The sequence below is a fragment of the Cervus elaphus genome, chromosome 9, assembly GCF_910594005.1.
Source record: "Cervus elaphus chromosome 9, mCerEla1.1, whole genome shotgun sequence".
NCBI classification, from domain to species: Eukaryota; Metazoa; Chordata; class Mammalia; order Artiodactyla; family Cervidae; genus Cervus; species Cervus elaphus.
In genome coordinates, this window is record NC_057823.1 from 93,485,972 (window position 1) to 93,512,382 (window position 26,411).

Here is a 26,411-nt window from a genome sequence, read left to right on the forward strand (position 1 = left end):
TTGCAAACACATTTCATTCTTTCTGAAAAGATTTAAAAATCATATTTCTGCCCTGGGATTTAGTAGTCCTATGCTAAGCTCAGAGACGAGAATACATTCAGTTTATCTGTCAGAACTACTTGGAATAAAAGCAGTCACCTTCAAAAAAGCCATATCACATAGAGTGACAAATGTCAGGCATAGTTTATAAAAATTCAATGCTATCAACATCTGATTGCTACTTTTAACCAATTCCTCAAAGCATACAGCCTAATTTTTAAATGTGAGATAGATATACAATTTTTTTCTCGAAATGCTAATATGACAACTTCATATCCTGGCTGTGAAAAGAAGCTAAATAAATCAATATAGTTCTTGCAACACACACATTTTTTTTTTCCTATTAGGTGTGGAACATGTTGCCCTGTAGATTTCCTTTGTCAATAGAAAGCAAAATATATTTTAAAAATTAGATTTATACTCTAGGAAAGCAATCATAAATTTTATAACAACATGAATGGATAAAATCTGTGAAAATTTTTATGATCTGAGAAATAATAAAAAATGAAAGTATATATAGACTTTTATTCATGCTTTAAAGGAAAACCACCATCTATGTTTTATATTAAAAAAAAAAACAGAGGCAGTGCTTGGTATAAAATGTTCTGCAATTCTGGTTGAAATTAGCAATTTAAATTTGTTGAATGAGGTTACAGTGCAATATCTAATGCACAAATCACAGAGATCTGAGTACTTGCAGAGTTGTTTAAAAATGTATCAAAAGGCCACAGGTTAACAATAATGAATGTATGTTACATTATTATCATTATTAAAATATGCAACCTTTGATAATAATTTATTTGCTTTACAAATGCATTGGGGGGTTAAAATTTTTCTATTCATCTGTGACAGACCGTGAAATTCAATATTGCTCACCATGACCAATCCATGAAATTTGTCAACTTTGTTCCTGATTTTCACAGGGCCTTCCCCTTAGATGAAATGACCCATTGAACTAAGAGCATAGTAATTTTTTCATCTATGGTAAATCAGTTTAGTTTACTAGGATTTATTATGGGCTTCAGAACTTGAGTTTTTTGTGATTATGCACCATTATGCATATAATCCCAAATTTATGGCAATTAATCTCATTATTTCTTTCCCTTTCTGAAAGAATTCTCCATTTCTAAAATTAGATCTCAACTGAAAGGTTTCCAGAAGAAGCAATCTGTAAACAATGGGTCTGCTGAAAGTCAGAGTGGGTGAAAATTACAGGGAAATTTTGAAAAAACTTGTTAATTACTTTTAGAATTTCTAACACAAAATTTACCAAAAATCAAGATTTATATATTGCCTTTACCAGGATGGTACAGAAACAAATACTTTGTCAAATTTATCTTAAGAAATAGAAGTCTGTATAATTTTTACTATCCAAGAAACTAAGAATATGCAATATTTAATCTTTTAAGATAAACTGACTATTTTGGAGGAGGGTTTAAACAAAAGTATATTAATGTTTCATTATAAGATTTACTCTAACTTCTTTTATCATATTACAAATTTGAATGAAATTAACCAGAAAAGCAGTTCAAATTTTTTAATTTCCCTGAATCTTACTTGTTTAGCTAAGTAAATATTTCAACAGTTAAAAAATAATTACTTACTCCTATTTCCACTTGCCATTACTAGCTCAGTCACTAAAGTCCAACACTTTAGTGTTGCAAAATGCAACACTATGCAAAATGCAAATCTATGGCAGAGTAAGTAGAAACACTATATCTCTTCTAGACTAGAGAGCATTTTATAATCACTTAAAAAATCTTTTTTATTAGAGAAAGTCATTTATATCAAATTAAAAGGTATTTTTAAGAGGAGCATAAAGCCATTGGGATATGATTTATTTTTTCATAGACAAATCAATCCATGAATAAAATTTGAGAATTTAAACAACTCAAATAATGATGCTCAAAACATTCCTGCTTGTATTAGAGCCTTATCAACTGAATAGGCTCAATCAATAGAGAAATACCACATTATTAGGATCAAATAACTTCAAGAATGAAGAAACCCCAGTTGATTAGAGTTAGTTTTGTAAAATGGTTCAACTCACAATATCAAAACTGCGCTTCAATAAATTTCTACTTGCTCCTTCACACAATTCAGTAAGCAGCATGAAATCACATTATTTTATATATCATAGTAGCTAAAAAGAAAATACATTTGATACTTACTGGTGTAATTCTGTTAATGGTGAAGTCAGAATAACTAATGTTATGAAGAGATTATTACAGTGGGTATGAATTTTAAAAATTTTATCATCTTCATATGCATGAGGATTCAAAAGCTTCTGTACAGACGTGCAAACTGACCATAACATGTTCTCAGTGCAAATTAAAATTGTTGTGACATCAAGTCTGTTGGAAAGAAAAAGAAGAAAATCATGTTAAAATTGTTTTCTCTGCTTGGTATGCATACTATCATTTATATCTATTATATTAAACATATGTAAGAATAGAAATATTTGCCTAGGTGTCAGAGATTCAGAGATCAAAAACAGACAAAGCATCAAAGAAAGCTTTTGAGTTTCCAAGTGTTAGCTGACCCATAATACCATGCATTGGGCTTCCCTGATGGCTTAGCAGGTAAAGAAATTGCCTTCAATGCAGGAGACAGGAGATGTGAGTTCCATCCCTGGGTCAGGAAGATACCCTGGAGGAGGAAATGGCAATCCACTCTAGTATTCTTGTTTGGAAAATCCCACGGATGGAGAAGTCTGATGAGCTACAGTCCAAAGGGTTGCAAAGAGTCGGACACTACTGAGCACAACAACATTCATTATCTTTAGAGATGGTGAAGTCTATAGCAGTGAAGTGTTGCAGAAGTGCTTTTTTTAAAAAAAGGAAAAAGAGTCTGTTTTGTATTATCAAGATCCTCTTCAAGAATCTCAAGAGACTTACTTTGAAATTAAATTCAGCAAAAGAAAAGTCAGGTTAAAAGAAAGTTCTCTATTATCCACATACATATGATAAGTAAAAATTTGATAGCAGAATGATCTTCTCATCCAAGTACAAGGTATCAAAAGAAAGGTGTAAGATTGAGCAATGCTCCCAGCATGTGGGAGGTGAAAAAAAAATGGAACCAGAAGCACAAATGAAAAAGCTTATAGTTTCAGAACTTTGCAATATTAAATAAATTTGTCACAAATATTTGCCACAAATTTAATACTTGTTCTCCTTACATATATATGCAAATAATATTCATTTATATTAATATCAATCAATTAATATAAATTAAAATATTAATATCAAATAAATATTTTCCTTGCATATATATATATACATATATATGTATATATATATATGCAAGGAGTTCAAACCAGTCAATCCTAAAGGAAATCAACCTTGAATATTCATTGGAAGGACTGATACTGAAGATTAATCTCTGATACTTTGGCCACCTGATGTGAAGAGCTGAATCACTGGGGAAAAACCCTGATGCTGGGAAAGATTGAAGGCAGGAGAAGGGGACGACAGAGGATGAGATGGTTGGATGGCATCATCGACTCAATGGACATAAGCTTGAGCAAGCTCTGGAAGACGGTGATGGACAGGGAAGCCTGGCGTGCTGCAGTCCATGGGGTTGCAAAATGTCGGACATGACTGAGTGACTGAACAGTATATATATAGCATGGTTTTTGTTATATGACAGTTGGAAGCTAGAATTCCAAGAGCATCCAGAATCACCCTTAGGAAGGTTTAATTGTAGTTTGCATCCACTCACTCTAGTTGCTAATTAAAGAACTGCAAATTCAAGATATATATATATATATATATATATATATATATATACACACACACACACAGACACAAACAAACACATGCCTGTGAAATCTGATTTCTACAAAATGGATATTTTAGAATTAATCATTCAAATAAAAATATATAACTTATAAAAACTAGGAAAGATAAGTCTAGCTTTGCATGACATTTTTATGTACCCAGAAAATAGAAGCCAAAAGTCTCTATAGTACAGTTAATTAATTAAATATACTACCTATTTCACGAGCTAATAGTAAATCTGATTTCATAAGTTATCTCAAAATGACTTGTCACCTCACAGTCAAGTGATGTAACCTACATAAGGAACAGAATGAAGGCATCCTTTGCTTTCAAAAGGAATTTTCTATCCTTCAGAATTCATTGTGTTTTTTTTTTTTTTAAATGCTTGGTCAGTAATTTGAAACAGCTTGTTCAAAAATACCATATTTATGAAACACTGTAGCAAGACCTAAATGCCCTCACAGGCAGCATGCTTGATCAGAAAATAATTCCTACTGAAGAAAATAATAAAGCCTCTGATGTTTTTAGGCTCTTCCTAACATATCTGAAAAAAAAAAATTTATACCTAAAAGGGAGGTCTCAATTACAGAATGTCAGAATGTTTATAGAAACAAAAGCCTTCATTTTGTATAGACCATTGCTGGCATGTACGCACATCTCTGTAATATTCATCGCCTAGACAACCCATAGAATTGGCCTGTTCAGTTCCGTTCAGTCGGTCAGTTGTGTCTGACTCTTTGTGACCCCATGGACTTGCAGCATGCCAGGCCTCCCTGTCCATCACCAACTCCCATGCTCAAACTCATGCCCATCGAGTCGGTGATGCCATCCATCCATCTCATCCTCTGTCCTCCCCTTCTCTTCCCGCCTTCAGTCTTTCCCAGCATCAGGGTCTTTTCCAATGACTCTGCTCTTCGCATCAGGTGGCCCAAGTATTGGAGTTTCAGCTTCAACATCAGTCCTTCCAATGACTATTCAGGACTGATTTCCTTTAGGACTGATTTCTTTTAGAATTAGCCTATAATTCAGTATTTAAGACTTCATGACTGCTGCTCCTCATTTTCTGTGATTTCACATTTTGTTGAACTATTTTTTAGTAATACATAATAAAAAGAAAAGGAAAAGAGGAAAGAAGTAATTAGAATATATTGAGAAAAATGATTAGATAAAAGAGTTTCCCTAATGAAGATGAACTACAATATTTAAAAGCATTAAAAAAAAAAAAAAAAACCCGAAAGTAAAATTCCCTGGTTAGCTGGAATCTCAAAGTCAAATTACTTCATCACAGCACTGCAGCTTTCCTCTCCATTTCAGGACTTTAATTTTCTTTCTTTATCTTATTTACTAACCTTTGGATATCTATGTCCTAGATTGTAATACAACTTGACTCACTTTTTAGAAAAAAAAGTGGGTTTTACATACAATTTTAAGGAGAAAAAAGAACAAAGCTATTTTGATTCAAGTCCCACATTTGCACTTAAGTATCTCAGGAGAATTAAATATGATTTCTTTTCAGATGTTAGAAACATGTTAAATATACAAGGAGTTACATCATGAGACTCAGAAGCACATTCTGCTTTATACACCTGACAAACATTTTCTTGAAAAGTAACGGTTTTCACGACTTCAATTACCTTATCTGTAGGGTTCTCTTATAACTGGGATGGGCCCGGGCATATCTGGAGGCCAGGAGACCCAAAGACTTCTCCAGCACTTCTGCTAGTATCTCCTGGGCTAATTTCGGGGGCAGGATGGTCCAGAGGTCGTGATGAAGCGCCCAGAAGAAATAATGCCACATCTGGAGCGAGAAGGAGCATCTTTCCCCCTGGCAAAACCACCACACATTAAACAAGAGGATCGCATCTCACCAATGTCAGGTTGCTTCCTATGAATTTAATTAGTTCAGGCTGAAAGGAAATAGCTGGAGAGTTTGACACACTAGATGACCAAGAAAGATTTTTGACAAGATGTAAAACATTCTTATTGACAAAGAAACATACGTTTTATTTCAATTACGAGACCAGATATTCTAGTGCAAATCCAGACCACAAGCAAAAGCAAACCTAGGGTAGCCTTGATTTACCTACTCCTGGTCCGGAGTTTAAAATTTACCTTAAAATGATCATCTTTGTAGCTGCTAAACAAAGTCAGCAAGACTTAGTCTAAGATAGTAGGCTGATTCTTCTAAAATTAAAGGGTAATCATTTAAATTAAGTATGTATATTCTCCTGGGATTATTAACATCATTGAGATCATCTTTAAAATGGTTTAGATTTCACATTACAATGAAATGACAGGAGCAAACATAAACTTGCATACTGCATACTTATCAACGTGCATGAAAACAAAGTGGGGGTCACCAAAGGTGATTATATTAGGCTATTTAATCTGTGGAGTTTCAACAACAGTACTAGAAACACATCCTAAAATCGTCTGATGTTGCAAGATTTTGCAAAGCCTAGGCAGATGGTATCATCATTTCTTAGTATTTTTACAGTACTTTACACTTCCAAAGGGCCAGGTTCTCATTCCTTTCCACCTCTCGACAGACCTCTTTCCTGTGTCAAATTTTCCCTGACCACAGAGTGAGACCCAACAGCAGCCAAAGCCAAGGGGAAATAAGCAGAAATGAGAAGGTCACCACAAGTGAATTACAATCAATAATTAGTTAACAGGCTCTCAGGGAGGTGTGCTAGGAGTTTCCTCATTTTCTTCAGACCAGATTAAAAGAATACTTGAAATAGATTATTTGAAGTTTGAAGAATGTGCTCTTCCAAAACTATCCTGATTACGTTACTATATCAAAAGTTAAATGAGAAAAACTTCTCATTTTATCTCTTAAGTAATCCTCTTTGACTTAAAATTTCTATTTCGCACACTACTTATAATTCTCAAACAAACATCATTTTAAACAATTATAATGTTCTCCTTAGTTCTCTTAGTTCTCAGAAAACTAAGATCATGGCATCTGGTCCCATCACTTCATGGCAAATAGATGGGGAAACAGTGGAAACAGTGAGAGACTTGATTTTTTGGGCTCCAAAATCACTGCAGATGGTGCCTGCAGCCATGAAATTAAAAGACACTTGCTCCTTGGAAGAAAAGTTATGACCAATCTAGACAGCATATTAAAAAGCAGAGACATTACTTTACCAACAAAGGTCCATCTAGTCCAAGCTATGGTTTTTCCAGTAGTCATATATGGATATGAGGGTTGGACTATAAAGAAAGCTGAGCGCCAAAGAATTGATGCTTTTGAACTGTAGTGTTAGAGAAGACTCTTAAGAGTCCGTTGGACTGTAAGGAGATCCAACCAGTCCATCCTAAAGGAAATCAGTCCTGAATATTCATTGGAAGCACTGATGCTGAAACTGAAACGCCAATATTTTGGCCACCTGAAGCGAAGAACTGACTCATTTGAGAAGACCCTGATGCTGGGAAAGAATGAAGGCAGGAGGAGAAGGGGACGACAGAGGATGAGATGGTTGGATGGCATCACCAACTCGATGGACATGAGTTTGAGTAAACTCCGGGAGTTGGTGATGACAGGGAGGCCTAGTGTGCTGCAGTCCATGGGGTTGCAAAGATTGGGACACGACTAACTGAACTGAACTGAACTAAAGTTCTCCTATACCTAAATTTGATAGTTTCTTATGTATATATTCCTTACATATTATTCTCCTGGTAATTTTTTTGATTACTAAATTCTTTTGTAGTCACTGTAATCATAATAATCTATAGTTATTATCTATTGACCTTCAAATGGAGTTTATAAATGAGCAGAATTATTCTTGTTGGGTGGGAAACTTGGATATCAAAATGTCAAAAAGTCAAGTTCAAACTGGTGGGAACTTTGGCCACTTTTGATTTTCTGACTAAATGTACGTCAAAACTGTTTAAAAAGAAATTTAATGCAGAAGTTGCAAATCACAGTTTCTTATATTTTCTTTGTTGTGTGTTCTGTGATAAAGAATACTTTACAAAATTTCCTCAGGTAAGAAAGGAATTTTAATACTTTATTTTCTTTATTATTTTCTGTGTTATATGTTAAGTAGAGCAAAACCAACCCAGCTGATATCATGGCTGGTCTGAATGATCTATACTTCCTCCATGTCAGTAGGCGGGTGCCCATAATAACATGGCCAACATGATTTCTCATATTTTTCAAAATATAAAAAAACTAGTCTCCTGAATAGCCACCTTTGAGCAATAAATGAGAAAATAAAAATAACTTTAGGCACACCTATTTCTTCCCCTCAAAGTGAAAGATACTTATTTTTAAGACTTTTAAAAATATGAACTTCATGTTCACTTAAAAACATTCGAAACTGGTCATCTGTCTCGCAATTTTCTTCAAAATGTGTACAGCTTCTATGTATGAAAGGGCCTTCATTAAATTAAATGTGATTCATTTATTTTTCTGACCTGTTTCCCTATTTGTTGTCATTTCAAAAGTATCCTGCTAGTAAACATCTGTTATTTTTGTAGACCCGCTATAATACAAACAGATGTGAACTTTTATTTAGATTATATATCAGGAAACAAGCAGCTGGGCTTTATTATATAAGCCACTCAATATTATCTTTGAACAGACAATTCTTTATTCTCTGACTATTAGAAAACACAACTTGCTAAAATTGAGCAGATGTCAAGTATACGAAAAGCTGGATTTTAAACATGTAATTTGAACACCCACTGTGCCATCTGACCAGCCCCTCATCAGAGTGATACTGAAGTCTTTGGCCCTCTCAACCTGACAGATCAGAAAATGGAAATGATGTATCTAGGGCTCACTTGTTATCACAATACATGAGCAAATATTGTTCCACATCTTATCAATTCTCTCACTATTTCTTTACTACACTCTGCACATGGTGATAGGATCCCCCGAGATCTCTATCTTACCCTCCACCTCCAGTCGGGCAGATTTCATCGCCTTGCCCCTTCAAACATTCCTACCAGTCCTGTTTCACAAATCAGCTGGAATAATGGGGAGAGGAGGAGAGAGGGGTGTAGTAAACGGGATAAAATCATGTCAGGTACTCTACTTATCAAAACCACTTAAAATCTGTGTTGTTTTTAGAAGGTTCTTATTTTTGGTAAACAGAAAAGCAGTATCACTATTTTTTTCTGAGCATAAATAACCATCGCTAACTCTGCAATTAAATTGTAACTACTGACCATGTAAGTATATGGAAGCTACAGTACCATGTAATCACAGGCTAGCTATCTCGTTATTTCTGTCTTGGAAGCTAAAGCCTTGTCATAAGATCCAAGAGCTGCATGTTATGTGGTAATTTGTTGGTTTTTTTTTTTTTTAAATACTTGGTAACTTCAATAACAGGTTCTCAGTGCATCTACTTATTATTTACACTATACGACTCTTCCAGCTCCCAATTTGCATGAAAGGAAACATAATATCCCTGTGTTGGACGGATAGTGAGAGGATACCTGCTCTTCAATGGAAACATCATATAAAATTGCTCATCAGCGCACTGACACGTTGAAATAGTTTGAAACATGAGATGGATTCATTTTCAACCTCTCTGTTTACCTCAAGGCAAATAAGGGAGCTGGGACGCGGCCAGGAGAGGGGAGACCAATACTTTTATTCTTATCTCAGGCTACCAGCTGCACCATACCACTTTCTCGTTTTCATTCTGCTCGCTGCTGTTTGAAGTGCGTCGGGTTTGGAAAACCCTATATAGATGCTTTTGCAGAAAGAAAAGGTATCTGGGAAGGGGCTCTAAAGGAGAGATGAAATGGTCTTAGAAAACGTGGAAAGCCCTTTTAAAAAGCTTCTAAGCTGCTCCTCTCTGTTGTGACAACATTTATTATGATAATAACCCCCGCATAAATGGAGCCATGGTGTCAGCAAGGTGACAGGAGTGAGTTCACTGGACAAAACTCCACTCGGTTTCTCTCAATACTCCACAGTTAGCAGGACAATCAAGAAACAAAATCACAAGCTTCAATATGGAGGAAGGCATACATTGGAAAAACTACAGAAGGTGGGCTTCACTGATGACATTTTGAAAATGTTGATTATCTTGATTAAGATATTATAAATGTTTCACTCACTCTGCTCTGAAATCCACTTCAAGGGATTTCAAATATTGTGGTTTGTGTGTAATTAATGGGATTCAGAGGAAGGGGAACTAATGAAGCCTGATGATGAATAATTTTAATTGATCCAGGTTTTGGTGGCACTAGGAATCATTAGGCTTTAATTCAGTAGAAATTTGGGATTTCAAAACATGGGTTAAATGAAAATAGGTAAGCTATAAATGATCAGATGGGTCTTAAAGCACACTCATAAGAACACACAATAAGAAGGGAAAATAAGTATAAAAAGAATAAAGCTGTTTAATAAAAAATATTTATCAAACACAGATGGAAATATAGAACAAGAAAAAAGTGCAAGGATACCTCTTACTGGTCCCTTTGAAAACAATACAAGGTTAGAGTAGGTTGTAGTATTACACTGTGGCATTGTTTTCTCCTTGAGTTTTACTTGTATCCCATTACATTCCAACTTATTATATAGCACAGAAACACTGCAGCTCAAATTAAGTTATTTTTACTTTTAAGCAGAAGGAGTGTTCTAATTATTTCAGGTTTTTAAGAACAGTGTTTTTCCAAGTATAAATTCAATATTTAAAAAATATTATCCTAACAGCCTTCGTGTGTTAGTAATGCCAAGCTCATGTTTCTAATTAGCCAGAAAGCAGGTAGGCAGTAAAACATATTTGTGTAAAAAGGAGGGATAGTAAACTTAACTTCACACCTCATAAAAAGCTTTGTAGTCATCCCAGTGGTGGCTCTCAGCGTCCTGTAAAATGCTTGTAGCACAAACTCTGACGCAGTAGTCCGTAACCTGAAACTGCAGACTGTTGATGAATTCCTGGTATCGTTGGATAGGCACCAGGAATATGGGTCTGTTCAGAGGGAATGATCAAAGAGACAGAGATTTAAGGCCTGTGCAGTAGGAGGTAACAATCTCCAGTACTACAAATGGTTTTGATTATTAGATATCAATCATTCATTTCCTCCTAATGCTGAAGTCTGCATCCCCATTCACTTTCCAAAAAGAAAAAAAAAAAAAGCTGGTCTTTGTTTTGCAAGTCCTTTGAAAACGTACATCTGCTGTTCCGCAAATATGCGCTTCAACTTGAGACAAACTGCATTGTCAATACATCATTCAAAAATCAAAGTATTCTTTGTAAGCCTATTATTAGAGATCAGTGCATTATTTAGGCATTAGGTTATCGTTATTACAGAGAACAACATGCATTTGTCAGAACCAACTTTTATAAAGCTATCACACGTCCCACAAACACAGTCTTTTTATTTTAAAAATTGTAATTTTGTAGCTGTCAATTATCTCATAAACTGTTTTACAATATTCTACAGAAATAAAGGGACTGCTGGCACATTTTGTTTATAAATTCAAGTATGAATCACAACATCTGACTACTTAAGGGAATTAAAGAAATATCATAGTTATATCCTACATCAAGCCAAATTTACTTTTATCTCTAGCTATTTTTAGTACACTCTCTTATGCTTCCTCTCATTACTAGAAAAGGACTGCAAAGGCTGAATAAGGAATACAGACTAGATTCTTGGGCTCACACTGGAGCGTCCCGTCTACATGTCCCCTTTGTAGAGGGCTGTGGGGTCTTCTAGAGAGTACAAGAGAAGCTAGATAGACCATGTGATTTAACATCTGGTCATTTCTGTTCTCTAGCCAGAAAACTTTTGGTCTTTTTGGACCACTAATACCTGAGAATTGAGATGGTCAATGCGTCCTTTTCAGATATGAAGGACAGCGTCTATGAAATGGGTGTTCTGAGATATGGTTACGTTGGTCACAAGAATAGTCAGAAATGCATCTCTTCTCTAGGCCAGCTCCTAACATCTAGTTGATCTAGGAACCAAAGAGAAGGGCATTTTCCACAAATATTGTTTTGTGTGACAGGGAGAAGTTTATTTCTCCTTTTCAGTGTAATCTGTACAATGGACCTTGTGGAATGGAAAGGCTTTGTTTGGTCACGTCATAACAGCATGCTGAAAATAGTTCCTCCAGACTAGAGAGTCTGGGAAATGCAAAGGTTGTCCCAATGGGCCTTCAAAGGGAATACGTATCTTTCTTACTATTTGTATATCTGGTTTAATACAACCTATGCTCTACCTTTTTGAAATTTCCTAGTCAAGACAAATGAAAATAATTCACCATGTTAATGATTATTTTCTCCTTCTCAAATACCATGATCAAGATTCCACTTCTGTGATACCCAAAGATTAGATGATACTGCAAGCATGGCCATCAACTTAGTATAAATGACACTCACTTCTTAGTATTTTCTTTCATCACACGATCATATTGGATAAAATGCTGGAAGACATACACAGCCGTGGAGAGCAGCGTGTGCAGGTTTTTCAGGGGTGCTTTGGAGGGAAACTCCTTGCTTCTCTCTTGCAGTCTGGCCAGGACAGCTGTTGCCACTTTACAACAGGCCTCCACAAAGTTTGCTCTAATTTCCTGAAAAGAATCATCTCTGCATGCCAGAGCCAGTGGAAGCATTATGTCAAGTTTTTCCATGATGTCAGAACAAAACTAGGGAGAAATAAATGTAGCACTGAGTTATTTGTATTCTGACAGTGCCACGTAATTTATGTACAGGAGACTAAATTCCAAAATAATGAATTTGGCATCAAACATAAATATAATGACACAACTTTATAATAATCGATGTCTCAGTGGTAGAAAGTTAAATGTTTTACGTCAAATAAAGAAATACCAAAATGATACTTCTCTCTATATAAACTTCAAACCTTATGCTTGCCAGAGAGACATTATGAAAAACTCATGAAATAGCCTTCCATGACAATACTTTTATTTGTAGTTAATTGAACTCAGAAAATATGTATCCATGATTGCATTATTTTTAACTTACTCCCTGTTTTTTTTTTGCTAAACTGTCATAAAAGTTTTTATTTTTTTAAATTAATCACCCCATATAAATGAAGCTGTATCAGTTTAACTTAAATAATCTAAGAGCATCAGAAACAATCTCACGTAGCATATTCTTATTGATAGACTAAGCTTTTAGGAGTGATGCGCTTAGTGTTTCACTAGTTATTATGAATTTACTCCTTCTTAACAGCAAAGAAGGTATGATGGATGGATGGATGAAAAGACTCACTTGCCTCCTGTCCAGAGAGGCCAACAGTGTTTCTGGGGAATGTTCTGAAGCTTCAGGTGGCAGTGGGGGATTAAGGTCACTTTTGAAAACTCTCTTTCAAAAACATTTCAATGATGGGTTGCTGACCCCACCGTAGACTTAATATTGAGTAACTACATTTCTCCATTTCCATAACTACTTCCTGTTTTCTCACTATGTTCTGTGACTCTCAAAACACAAGATGTAAGACTGATGCTAATGGAATGTTTACTAAGGTGTAAGTCAAGATTTAAAGGTTGCCCAAACTGATAAAAGACAACAGCTCCTTCAACCTCCTAAGTTTCTCCTGGGGGGGGGGGTCATTCAAAGGTACCACCCAAACAGGCAGTTTCCCAGGTCCCCAGGAAGTCACAGAGGCCCTCTCTTTAGTTGCTTCAGATTCATGGAGCAAAAAGTTGGCAGCAGGTTTACGTCCTTTTTGTTAGCACAGTGGTCCATGGATACTAGAAAAACATGGTACTGGGTCAAGTGCCAAGGGTTTCCCAAGAGATCCCATCATTTTTCTGTTGGTTCCCTTTGCAGTGGTTTATATGAAGAAAAAAATCTCATACGCCAATCTAATTTGAAAGGATTTCATTTAACACTTGCCTTTGCAATTTTCTTTGGTTGGTCTGCTTCAGGAACCACACAGCTATCTTGCCAAACTTGCTGGACATTTACAAGGTTCAAAGCATAGCTCAGAGTTGAAGACCTTTCATTCTGTTCCTGCTGGAGAATCTTTGCAGAAAAATCTTCAATGGCTGTTGTTATACAACGTGCCGTGGGAAGAGATACTTTTATAAATGCATTTCTCCAGCCAAAATCTAATAAAGTAGCCTGAAATATAAATTTATATGCAGTTATATTAATCTTAACAACAAATGTTTCTAGTGTTATAGATATAAAAGCATTGCTTTCATTCAGCATGTTGAATATAGGTATTCTTTGATAAACTGTAAAAGCCATTTCTTATAACCTAAAAATATTACCCAGTGAATAAAGCAATATACAAAACATGTGCATTCTTTACACACAGTAATATACTGACATTTCAATTTAATTCATCAGTGGATTTAATCAAAAACTTTTTTTTCAAAATTTAATTTCTTAAATATAGTTCAATAAAACCATCTTTATGAGAGCTGAAAGTTCCACTTACTATTTATCACGTAAAGCAACCTTTAAATTCAATATATTTAATAAAGTCTAAATTAGATTTTTATAGTCTTTTTTATAGTTTATTGTTAACAAGTATTGTGACATAAGACAGCATTTAATATTCAATCTTTTATTTCTTTTTCACTGTCAGAAATCCAGACAAGCCAAAAAAATAGCAATAAGAAATAAATTTCTTGGAGAAAATATACCACTGCATGTTTCTAGATTTTTATTGCTGTAGAGCTTTACTTTGTTTCTCCACCCACGAAGTGGTAAGCATCACTACTTTTGTTCTAGAAAATGAGGAATTAAAATAATTTGCATTGCTCTCTATGTGGGCAGTGGGAAAGGCTGGCGTGGAGGCCGGTGTTGTTTTTGTTTTTCTTTTGGTCTTTGGCTCTTGTGGCAATATATTTACAAATGGATATTTCCCTCAAGCCCTCTAATATTCTCTAACGTGCAAATATATTATGGATAGTAGGCTGAATCTATGCTTAGTACTAAACTTTTCCTTCTTTAGTGTGATCTTGCTAACAGCAATAATTTACCTACCCCCAACTTCAGAAGACTCTAGGCTTGATATTTCTAACTGAATTACTTATTTTTCTGGATCTCAAGTTTTTTGTTAGAAAAATAAAAGAGCTGAATTGAGTGATTTCTGTAGTTCCTTTCAGTCTAAAATTACTGAGATTATGATCATTAGCTTAATTTTCTTGTATACAAAATTCTCACTAAGCATTAATCTAATGCTTTTTGTATATGCAGAACAAATAAAGGTGATTTATCTTCTAGAGCTAAAATTCTATGATTCCCTAACTCCCTAATCAGTAAAAGTGGCTCTCCTTCTCATTATGCCTATAATTAAAATGTAATTTTCATATTCTTTCTAAAGTTTGGACCTTTAGCATCATAGGGCCTGCTTAAAGATATCTCTCATTTTTTTATTACATAAAATGAATCAACCATTGAATCTACTCAGCTCATATAGTTTCTTTTCTCCTAAGTGAAACTTTGCAAGTGCCATGCGTGTAGTCCCGTGCCATATAGGTATTTTCTTGAGACACATTTATGATAGAAATATGAAAAGGAACCTATCTTCATAAAAATTAACAACAACAATAAAACTCTGCTTTTTTGTCCCCAGACCAGGGAATGTCTATTCATTAAAATCATTCATTCATGCACTCAAGGAAATATGTTATGGGGAAAATTGCCATTAATTGCCATGGTCACAGTGACTTTGTGGTGATGTGTGTGTGCCATAATGATTACCTTTGTCCATGGTCATTTATATGTGATTTTAATACCTTTGAAGGTATCTTTTCAAAAATATGGAAAAGTAAGAACATTAATAGCTGCTCTTAAAAAGAAAACTGAAAACATTTACTACTCAAATCTCCTCCTAGAAGCCTATTTATTTACATAAGACATCACTGGCTTACTTCTACTCTTCCCACTGATGTTTGGAATCATAGACATTCCAGTTAGAATGCAGAACATTTACTAGTTGATCAAAGAAAGAAGAGGAAATAATATGGTTTTCTGTTCTGTGTGCCAAGGAGCATCCCAGCGAATCCCTTTCTTCTATCACCTAATGCTAATTTCTTAATATCTACTCTGATTTTTTATTAAAACACGATGTATAGGGATTCCCTGGTGGTCCAGTGGCTAAGACTCCATGCTCCCAATGCAGGGAGCCCAGGTTCAATCCCTGGTAAGGGATCTAGATCCCACACGCTGCAACCAAAAGTTTGCACATCACAACTAGAAGATTCTGCATGCTGCCACTAAAGATCCCACAATGTCACAATGAGTGAAAGGGGCCGACCTGCCCTGTGGACCAGAAACCAGAGAGAGGACTGTATGTGGGGAGAAGCGTGGAGGAGAAGGAGTCACAGCTACTCTTGGAGATGTTCCCCAACACAGAGCGAGGGGGAAGAAACCCCGATTTCTCTCCAACATCTACCCTCCAGTCTCCCCTCAGTGCTTTTCACTGGCCAGACCTTCCCAGGTCCAGAAAGCAAGAACACCCGGGGGCTGTTTTTCTCTAAAATACAGAATGGACTAGAGGAAGAGTGGCGATGGATCTGAGAAAAAACAGGGACCTGCGGGGCACACTAAAATAAGAGGCCAGTTCAAACTACTCTTTCCTTGTTCCTTCCCTTTTTAATTACCACTTTGTCACTTTTCAACAATTGTCTATGACTTGTCCAGACTCTCAAGGTGTAGTCCGTGAGTTGGGATGAGAACAAAGACCTCTTCACTGCCAGCTCCCTACTGCTTCCACGGAACACATTGTGCAACAGAGCAGTGTTCCCACTAAATTCAATTTTCATCTAAATTTGCAAGCCAATTTTCAACCAGGAATTATTATTTTTTTTTAGTGGCAATGGGTAAAAATCAAGATGTTCTGATTCATAATGGAGTCACAGGAAAATGAGGATGTTATTACATATGAGGAAAAAACCACCACTCATTTTTCTCTTCACTTACCTCTGTTACTGGTAGCAACTGCTCTGAAGGAATTCTGGTCTCATTTGTTCTAGGTTTCTCTATCACAAATTCTCTATTGGATGTCTCCCAAATTCCTACGCAATAGAAAAGGAAATAAACACACAAACCTACATTAAGGAAAACAAACCATTGTGATCAGTAGGTTAAAGTTACTAATTATGTAGAAAAAGTTCTATCCACAATACAGACACACACACACACACACACATCAAGATACAAAGAACATAGTCCAAAAGATGTAGGGTGATATCTCCATTATGATAATGACAGAATCAAAATACAGAGTCTTTTTCTATACATACAACTGGATGGAATTTATATGCTATTTATATTCATATTTGATGTACATGTATGTATATATAATCTGTAAAAATCATATCCTTTTATAATTAATTCATTTTCATTTTAATAACGTAGGATAAATTGAGTTCAAACTAAATATTAATTTCCTTGTTCATTTAAAATGTTAAATTCCAAAGTACTACTTTAAAAGCTGTTGGTCTTCTTTAACACATTAATATTTCTTATTTTAAAACGAGAACAAAAGCATGTTGGATAAACACCAGAATATCAAGAAAAGTTATACTCTTAATGAATTTATCAATAACTCATTGGAAAAACACAAACACTGAGACAGATAAGAAATGATCTCTAGCTTCTAAAATGGAAACTAAAAAAATGAAAATACTCCCTCAACTTTCACTTTTTAGAATTAAAAAATTATTTCCATGGGAAAAAATATACCAAAATATAATGAATAAATATGCCAAAAAGAAGTATTTCCATTTTCTATTATGGTTCTAGTAATTATAGGTTAACTTGATATGAATGACTTAGCAATTATCTTTTGGTTTCACTTAGATTTGATATATGATGATGAATGGTACACCATGATCAGTTTTTCTTTTATTTTAATCATCTTAAGAGGCACTTTCTCTTTATGTCCGGGGCAAACAAATTTCCAAATATCAGTGATTCTTATCAGTAGGGCTCCTCCTGATAAGTATAGTCATGAGGAAAATATGTGGGGTTTTTATTTGTTTTTTCTATATATGGTTCTATAAGCTTAATTATGAATGATTCCTAAGTAATACAATTCACAGAAACATTCTCTTAAGAGGTAAATATTCCATCTGGTAGTTGATAACATCCTTTTGAGAAATTTTGTCTGAGGAAAAGTTTCCCTCAATTCTAGTGTTTCTAAATCATTTTGGATTTGTGAACACTTCTGAGAACTTGATTAAAGTGACAGAACACTTCATCCAAAATACACAATATGATGGAGTGCACGCACACACACTCACACGTGTTACGGAGATTCCCAGGCCTTCTTGTAAAACACATTCATGGTCCTCAAGGGGCCATGGACTGCAGTTGAGGAATCCTGCTTCATTTCTCAACACACATCACAACATAGATGAGGTTTTAGATCAGTGTTATACCACATAACCTAAAATGCTTTCTCTGTGGCTTGCGTTTTATTACATCTTTTGCAGAAGATAGTGTCATTAATAAGGATCAGTTTCAATGCTGAAATAAAATCCAGATTAAGCAGATTTTTAAAAAAAGAAAACTGAAACTAAAAGGTTATTAAGGAAAATATGGAATTTTTTTTTCAAAAGATACAAGGTAAAGACTTTTCAGAAGGACAGAGAAGCTGTAAAACAATTCTGTGTAACAAAAATACTGTTAGTTGAAATAGATATGACAAACTGGCTCAGCATTCTCTCTCAATGTGCATACTTAAAAAAAAAAACATTAATAGACTTTAGCTTTTTGAACAGTTTTAGTTTTCTAGAAAATCTGAGCAGAAAGTGCAAGGTTCCCATATACTTCCTCTCGCTCTGCCCTCAGTTTCCCCTACGGTTCACATCTTAATTTGGGGTGGGATATTTGTTACAACTGATGAACCAACATGGATAGATTATTATTAGCTAAACAATTTTTTAAGTTTGCCCATAATTTACATTAGGGTGCATTTTTTTGTGTTGTGCAGGTCTACAGTTTTGCCAAATGCATAATGTCACGCACCCACCATTAGCATCACACATGTTAATTTCACTGCTCTGAAAATCACCTGTGCTATAATACCTCTCCTCTCCTTTGTATTCTCCCTAGCAACCACTGATCTTTTATTGTCTCTATCCTTGTGCTTACCAGGTTGTCTTATAGTTGGAATAGTATAGTATGTAGGCTTTTCAAATTGGTTCCTTTCACTTAGCAACCTACATTTAGGCTGCATTTAAGTTCTCCATGTTTCTGTGTGGCTTGATACCTCTTTAAAAAAAAATCACTAAATAATATTCCAATGTATTGACGTACCACAGTTTATCCATTGATCTACTGAAGGACAACTTAGCTCCTTCCAATTTTTGGCAATTAAGAATAAAACTGTTATAAACATTCATGTGCTAGTTTTTGTGTGGACATAAGTTTTCAACTCATTTGCATAAATACCTAGGGTGTGATTACTAGATCGTGTCAGACAATGTTTAGCTTTATAAGATAAAACAATACCATCCACAATATACTATTTTACATTCCTATTAGCAATGAATGAGAGTTCCTGTTGCTTCACATCCTTGCTAGAATTTGGTGGTGTTAGTATTCTGGGTTTTGTCCACTCTAGTAGGAGCATAATGGTATCTCCTTGTTTCAATTTGCATTTCTCTGATGACATATGATGCTGAGCATCTTTTCATATGCTTATTTGCCATCTGTATATCTTCTCTGGTGAGCTCTCCAGATCTTTTGCTCATTTTTAAACTGAGTTTTTTGTTGTCCTGTTGAATTTTAAGAGTTCTTTGTATATCTTGGATACATGACCTTTATCAGATGTGTATTTTGCAAATATTTTTCTCAATTTACGTCTTGCCTTTTCATCCTCTCTATGATCATTGCTTTTTACTTGGCAATTCCACTTTAGAAAACTACTGTCCAGATATACATGAGGACACATAAGACATAGTTCAAAGAAATTTGCCACATCATTGTTTGTGGAAGCAAAATGAAGAGGAAAAAAACAATGTGTAGGTGATTATGGTACATACAGCCATAGAAAACTATTCAGCTGTTTTTCTGAATATGAGGTGTTTCTACATAATTGTTAATAAAAAAGGATTTCTGTAGAGTATGACATGATTTGTGTTATTTTTCAAGTCGATTGGAAAAAGACTTCATTTTAATCATATATTCTTTTAACTTGTTTAAAAATTTTACTGTAGGCCTGGACTATTATTCAAAAAATATTTTTTAAAAAAGAAAAAATAATAAAGATCAAGTTGTCAATGACATGAAGAGGTAACACTTGGATTCTAATGTTACTTTACTTTTCTATAAATAGATCATAAAAACAACTGATGTAAAAGATAGTTACCCTGGAAAAATAACATCAATTCAAAGTACAAGTTTTACAGATCTGTTCTTGGAAATAACTATTTGTCATTGTGTAGCTATAGTTTAAAACATGAAAAAGTTTAATTATCTTGTATTTATCATTTCATTTCCAAATACATTATGTTTATTCACTCAAAGTAATGGGCTTTGATGTTTACAAAAACCATCTGCCTATTTTCAAAATGAATTAAAAAATAAGATAAGCTTCCCAAGACTTCTTTTGCTGGTGAGCAATTCTATAGTAAGATAGAAAAAGAACTATTGAGCAGTTATGATAACCTATATAGCATAATCTTCCCCCCTCCCAATTAAAAAGATTTTTAAAAATTTAATCCTATACAGAGAAGCCAAAAGGATTATTTTAAGGCAGGATTAGTAACACTGAATCTAGACTAGTAGGATATCTCACGATTTTAACAGATTGTGGCATTTTTATTTTTGTTTGGAATTCAAAATGGTCAATTTCAAAATTTGACACTGTCAAAGGTTATGAGCTCTTTGAACATTTAATAAATTATTTCACCTATCTAAAATTAATATTGGACATTCTATACACTTATTAACATTGTCTAGAAAAGGTAGCCCGTTTTTGGCTCATCGTTTTAAAGTGTAGTTATTTGCATGCAATCAACAGTGGTTTCTTTAAGAGCATGCCCAGATTAAGGCCCTCAGTAGAGTGCAGAGGGTCACAGGGATGCCAGCTGCAGAACAGCCTCTCCCTACGGAGTTCGCTGTGGTTCATTTTACACTTCTGGTTAGCTTCCACACTGCTGCTTTCTTTCATAGAGAGTAGAGGTTGGCAGTACTTCTCTGTGACATCCACTTTCACACCCAAATTGGTCTTCATAGGCTCCCATTGTGTGCACTACAAAGCAACTTGCCTTGTTGGCAGCTCTGAGTGGGAACTACAAGTCTTTCTTTTCTTCACTGTTCTTTTCTGGCTCACAAGCAACCTCCCACCAAAAGCTGAATCTGTAGAAGAGACTACATCCAAGAGATAATACTATGAAAAGTATGAAGAGAAGCCCAGGTGGCCACCTTGCAAATTTCCAATGTGGAAGCCTTCGACCTCTCTGCCCAAGAAACAGCTAAAGTCCTAGTGTAATGAGCTTTACAAACCCTAGGAGCCTCTTTACCTTAACTACATACGCCTCCCTAATACAAGCCCGTAACCATCTAGCTAAGGAACTCTTAGAAGCCATTTGACCCCTCTTAAGACCCCCTAAGAGTACAAACAATCTTTCAGAAGATCTGAAATCTTTGATTCTTCTGAGACAAACCCTAAGTGTTCTTCTTACATCCAATTGAAGCAGCCATTGCTCTTTGTCATTGCTGGGGCTAAAGAAAAAATGAGGGCCAAGAAACCTCCTGGTTTAGATAAATCTCAGATGCCACCTTTGGAAAATTTGAGGAATTGCCCGAAGAACAGCTTTATTCTGAAGGAGTATTAGAAGCGCTCCATAAATTAAACCTGAGGCCACACCATAAGATAAGATGACCTAAAAGAAATACAGTAAGATACCACAGCAGTCAAATAATGTCATATCATTTTTCTCAAATGACCAAAAGAGAAAACCATCAAATCACGACCAAACAAAAGCAAGTAAATATCATAACTAAATATCCCTTCTTTCTCAGAAAATATGTCTTGACACAAAAATCTATTGTGTCAAATTCAAATTCCTAAAAGCACTGCCAATTGGCTAAATATACAATATAGTAGTAAACATCAAAGTAAAAGAGTAAAACATTTGGTTAATCATCTTTATATTTTCTCTGTGTGATGTTAAACACCTGGATATTTTTAAAACATCTGGACAAGGAATAAAAAAACCTTATTTTTCATCATATTGTTTTGGTTACATAGACATAGTAGGCAACTCTGTCCAAGATCTTTATTAGCAAAATATGCTCCAATCAAAACAAATACACAAAAACCAAATGACTTGATCTGAACCACCTTTTCTCCCACACAAACTTTCTAAGCAAAACATTAACTCTCAGGATAACTTAAGATTCATTTGGTTTTTTTAATTGTTCAAAAACCATTTCCTTCGGGATTTAAGAAGCCAAGTCTTTTGATATGAATTGATTAATGTGGCTACACTGAATAAAAGATTTAAATTTTTTCTTAAAGATTTCCCTCAAGATCATTCTTTTCAGGAAGTCATTTATGTGAAGTTATATCAGATTAAATCTTGGCTTTGTTACAAAAATATATGAATGAAGAACACATATTTCACAAGGAGATGTTCTAATACTTAGACATTTCTCACAGTCATTCTTCAAATTTCCTTCCATGTACTATGTTTGATAACCTACAAATGTCTTTCTATAATAAACATTACTAATATGATACTGAAGTTTCTTTTATCTGCCATGCTGTTTTGGTGGTGACAAATTTGGGGTAAGACTTCCCAGGTGGTTCAGATGGTAAAGAATCTGCCTGTAATGCAGGAGATACAGGTTTGATCCCTGGGTCAGGAAGATCCCCTGCAGGAGAGCATGGCAACCCACTCCAGTATTCTTGCCTGGAGAATCCCCATGGACAGAGAAGACTGGCAGGCTACAGTCCATGGGGTCACAGTCGGACACAACTAGGAGACTTTCACTCACTCACTCAGTATATTGTGGCATAATTGTATATTTTCTCTGTTGACTTTATTCAGTGAACCTAAGTATTGCTCTCATGCACAGCATTTGCAAGTCTCAATATTGCTTGATCTCAATCCAGTGCTGTTGAACCAGCTTTTTCTTTTTCCTTTTTCCTGAAATCAGTACATCAAATCTTTGCTTCAGTTCTTGGCTATTTAAGTTTTATATCATTACAATACCTCTCTTACACAATTTTAGCTTTGAATTTATGCTTCCCTTAAGAAGAATAAAGTTCTCAGAACTGAGTTATTTCAAGGGCCTTGCCTAGGATGAATATAAGATGAATCAAAATGGATAGGGGTCTAGATACTTTGGAGTTCACCCTGTTTCTTAATCCACACCTCAGAAAAGGTCTACAAGAGATGTGGAGGAGAGATGCCAAATCTAGCTGGGCCTGACGGGTGAGTACCAACAGCAAGTGTCAACTGCTTGTGGCACCAACATGTCAACAAAAAATTAGAACACCATATTTCTCTATTCAGATCTCTCTTTGATCTGGTCAGTTGCATCTAGAAGATCCCCTTAGATCCTCTAGATTTAAGAATCCTCTTCAGCCTTAGGGCTCACATTACCTCCTAATAAATCTAACCTTTCATTCTGATTTTTAATTCTCATATCTGTTCTATGTTTTTATTATTTTCTCATTTGATTTTTGTCAGATTCAGAAATCTATATTCCATATTCATTTTTTTCAAATCATAACCAAATTTGGGGGGGGGGGAATGATCTACATTATTTATTTTATGATTTAATAGTGCTATTTAAGCTTAACCTGAAACATAGAAGGCCAGTAAGCTATGCTTAATATAAAGTAAACTCCAGTCCTATAACTTTTCTAACATTATCTACCGAGGCTAGGTAAATAAAGAAATACAAAGGTAAATACATTAAATTAAATGTAATTCTTCACTAAGATCAGGTTTGGAAGTTGGTTTTGCAATTTGTAGATTAATTGTTAATCACTTGCTTCCCTGACTTTGTTCTGCAAATGCAGCCACTATTTACATTTATTCTCTTTACAATAACATGTTGCATTATGTAAAACAGAACCTCGGATAACTCACTCCAATATAAATGAAAACCTTTAAAAACATAGATATGAAAACAGAAAACATATCTTAACCCATTTTGCCTCTGAATTCTACCTTTAATGTTAGAAACAGTATTCGAACACACATAGCACAGTTTTTTCAAAAGAATTCTGTTAAGACTAACTAAAAACAACTTAATGTATAATTATAATTACAATGGTAACAACTCACATTTATTGCTTATGATATGCTAGACATTCTCTTAAATATTTTACATTCATTAAAGCATTTAATTCTCAAAATTCTACATAGTATATTGGAATCTAAAGTACCAAATTCTGAAAGAAAACAAAGAGAAACTCGATTTAGTCCTATACTATCATTTTAAAGATGAGAAAATGGTAGTCTAAGGAAACTAAATATTTTGCTCAAGGTCATCATTTTGCTAGCAACAAAAAAAGGTGCTACTAGATCATCCAATGTGCTTGTTCTTTCCATAGGCCAGGTTGTGTTTCTTTGAGTTTAAAAAAATGTTGATCTAATTTTAGCTAAAGATAATGATCCAAGATTTACTTATGATGACTTCTTCATTCAAACTATTCAATGAATTTCTTAATCCACTGTTAACATACAAAGGATGAAAACGTAATTTCACAGTGTGCTTTATACTTAATATTTATTTTAAAAATTCTGTCACATATATTCTGTTTCTCAGGTAATGGTATAGATTCAATTAGCAGGAAGCAAAAACAGAAAGAATTATAGATGTGCAGAAGAATATTTTACCTGAAGTATTCCTGGGTATCCTGAACCATAAGAACATTTCTTCAAACAACTCCTGGACATTTTTTTCCAACTTCAAAAGTGATTTTACTAGCTGTGATAAGAACTTGAGTTCATCTAAGGTGAGGAAAAAGTTTCTTCCTTTCTGTGGGTATTCAGGAGTAACTGTAAAAAGAGTGGATCAATACTATTGAACATGTTATGTGTTTTCTGATTCAATATTAGAACAATCTATGACTCCTTAAGCCATCAAAATCAACAAAATCCTTAATGATTAAATCAAGTTTGTTCTTTAGTAAATACACATAAAATCTCCTAGGAGAATCATTCTCTGTTCCCCTGCTGGGAAGCTAGAGATAAGTGTATTGTTTTGATGCAAACATGACAATTAAGTAATTGTGTTAAATGATGCAGAGTTATTAACAGGAAATGTGATTTGTTGTTGTAAAATCATATTTTACACAATTCTTTTTTTTTTTTAAGGTATGGCATAATTTGAATCTAGTCACAAGGAAGTACAAGATAAACCTAAATTGAGGCACTTTCTACCAAATAACTGATGTACTCCTCAAAAGTGTCATGTCAGGAAACACAAAGACTAGGAAATGTTCTAGTCAAAAGAAGTCTAAAAAGATATGACAACTGAAATCAATACATGATCAGTATTTTATCTTATTATAAAGAGCATTATTAGGGTAATTTGGTGACATCTGCGTAAGGAAGACCTTTGAAGAAAGTAGGGAAAACCATTAGATGATTGAGGAATGACCTAAATCAAATCCCTTACGATTATACAGTAGAAGTGACTAATAGATTCAAGGATTACATCTAATAGACAGAGTGCCTGCAGAACTATGGATGGAGGTTCATGACATTGTACAGGGGGCAGTGGTCAAGACCATCCCCCCAAAAAAGAAATTAACAAGGCAAAATGGCTGTCTGAGGAGGCCTTACAAATAGCTGAAAAAAGAAGAGAAGCAAAAGACAAAGGAGAAAAGGAAAGATATATCCATTTGAATGCAGAGTTCCAAACAACAGCAAGGAGAGATAAGAAAGCTTTCCTAACTGATCAATGCAAAGAAATAGAGGAAAACAATAGAAAGACTAGAGATCTCTTCAAGAAAATTAGAGATACCAAGGGAACATTTCATGCAAAGATGGGCTCAATAAAGGACAGAAATGGTATGGACCTAACAGAAGCAGAAGATATTAAGAAGAAGTGGCAAGAATACACAGAAGAACTATACAAAAAAGATCTTCATGACCCAGATAACCATGATGGTGTGATCACTCACCTAGAGCCAGACAGCCTGGAATGCGAAGTTAAGTGGGCTTTACGAAGCATCACTATGAACAAAGCTAGTGGAGGTGATGGGATTCCAGTTGAGCTATTTCAAATCCTAAAAGATGATGCTGTGAAAGTGCTGCACTCAATATGCCAGCAAATTTGGAAAACTCAGCAGTGGGCACAGAACTGGAAAAGGTCAGTTTTCATTCCAATCTCAAAGAAAGGCAATGTCAAAGAATGTTCAAACTACCGCACAATTGCACTCATCTCACACACTAGCAAAGTAATGCTCAAAGTTCTTCAAGCCAGGCTTTAACAGTGTGTGCGCCGTGAGCTTCCAGATGTTCAAGTTGGATTTAGAAAAGGCAGAGGAACCAGAGATGGAATAGAAAACATCTATTGGATCATTGAAAAAGCAGGAGTTTCAGAAAAACATCTACTTCTGCTTTATTGACTATGCCAAAGCCTTTGACTGTGTGGATCACCACAAACTGTGGAAAATTCTTCAAGAGATGGGAATACCAGACCACATGACCTGCCT

General features: G+C 34.9%; 1 protein-coding gene across 8 annotated transcripts in view; it reads right to left on the bottom strand.

Annotated features, from left to right (window-relative positions):
• The window catches only part of KIAA0825 (KIAA0825 ortholog), a 416,740-nt gene that overhangs the window by 263,671 nt on the left and 126,658 nt on the right, over positions 1-26,411 (bottom strand). For all 8 annotated transcript variants that reach the window (XM_043913608.1, XM_043913607.1, XM_043913604.1 and 5 more), the window contains exons 6-12: positions 24,586-24,747; positions 16,697-16,791; positions 13,655-13,882; positions 12,173-12,438; positions 10,606-10,756; positions 5,453-5,643; positions 2,211-2,393 (exon numbers count right to left, since the gene is read on the bottom strand). In XM_043913608.1, the coding sequence (XP_043769543.1) occupies positions 2,211-2,393; positions 5,453-5,643; positions 10,606-10,756; positions 12,173-12,438; positions 13,655-13,882; positions 16,697-16,791; positions 24,586-24,747 (1,276 nt within the window). The remainder of the gene's footprint in view (positions 1-2,210; positions 2,394-5,452; positions 5,644-10,605; positions 10,757-12,172; positions 12,439-13,654; positions 13,883-16,696; positions 16,792-24,585; positions 24,748-26,411) is intronic.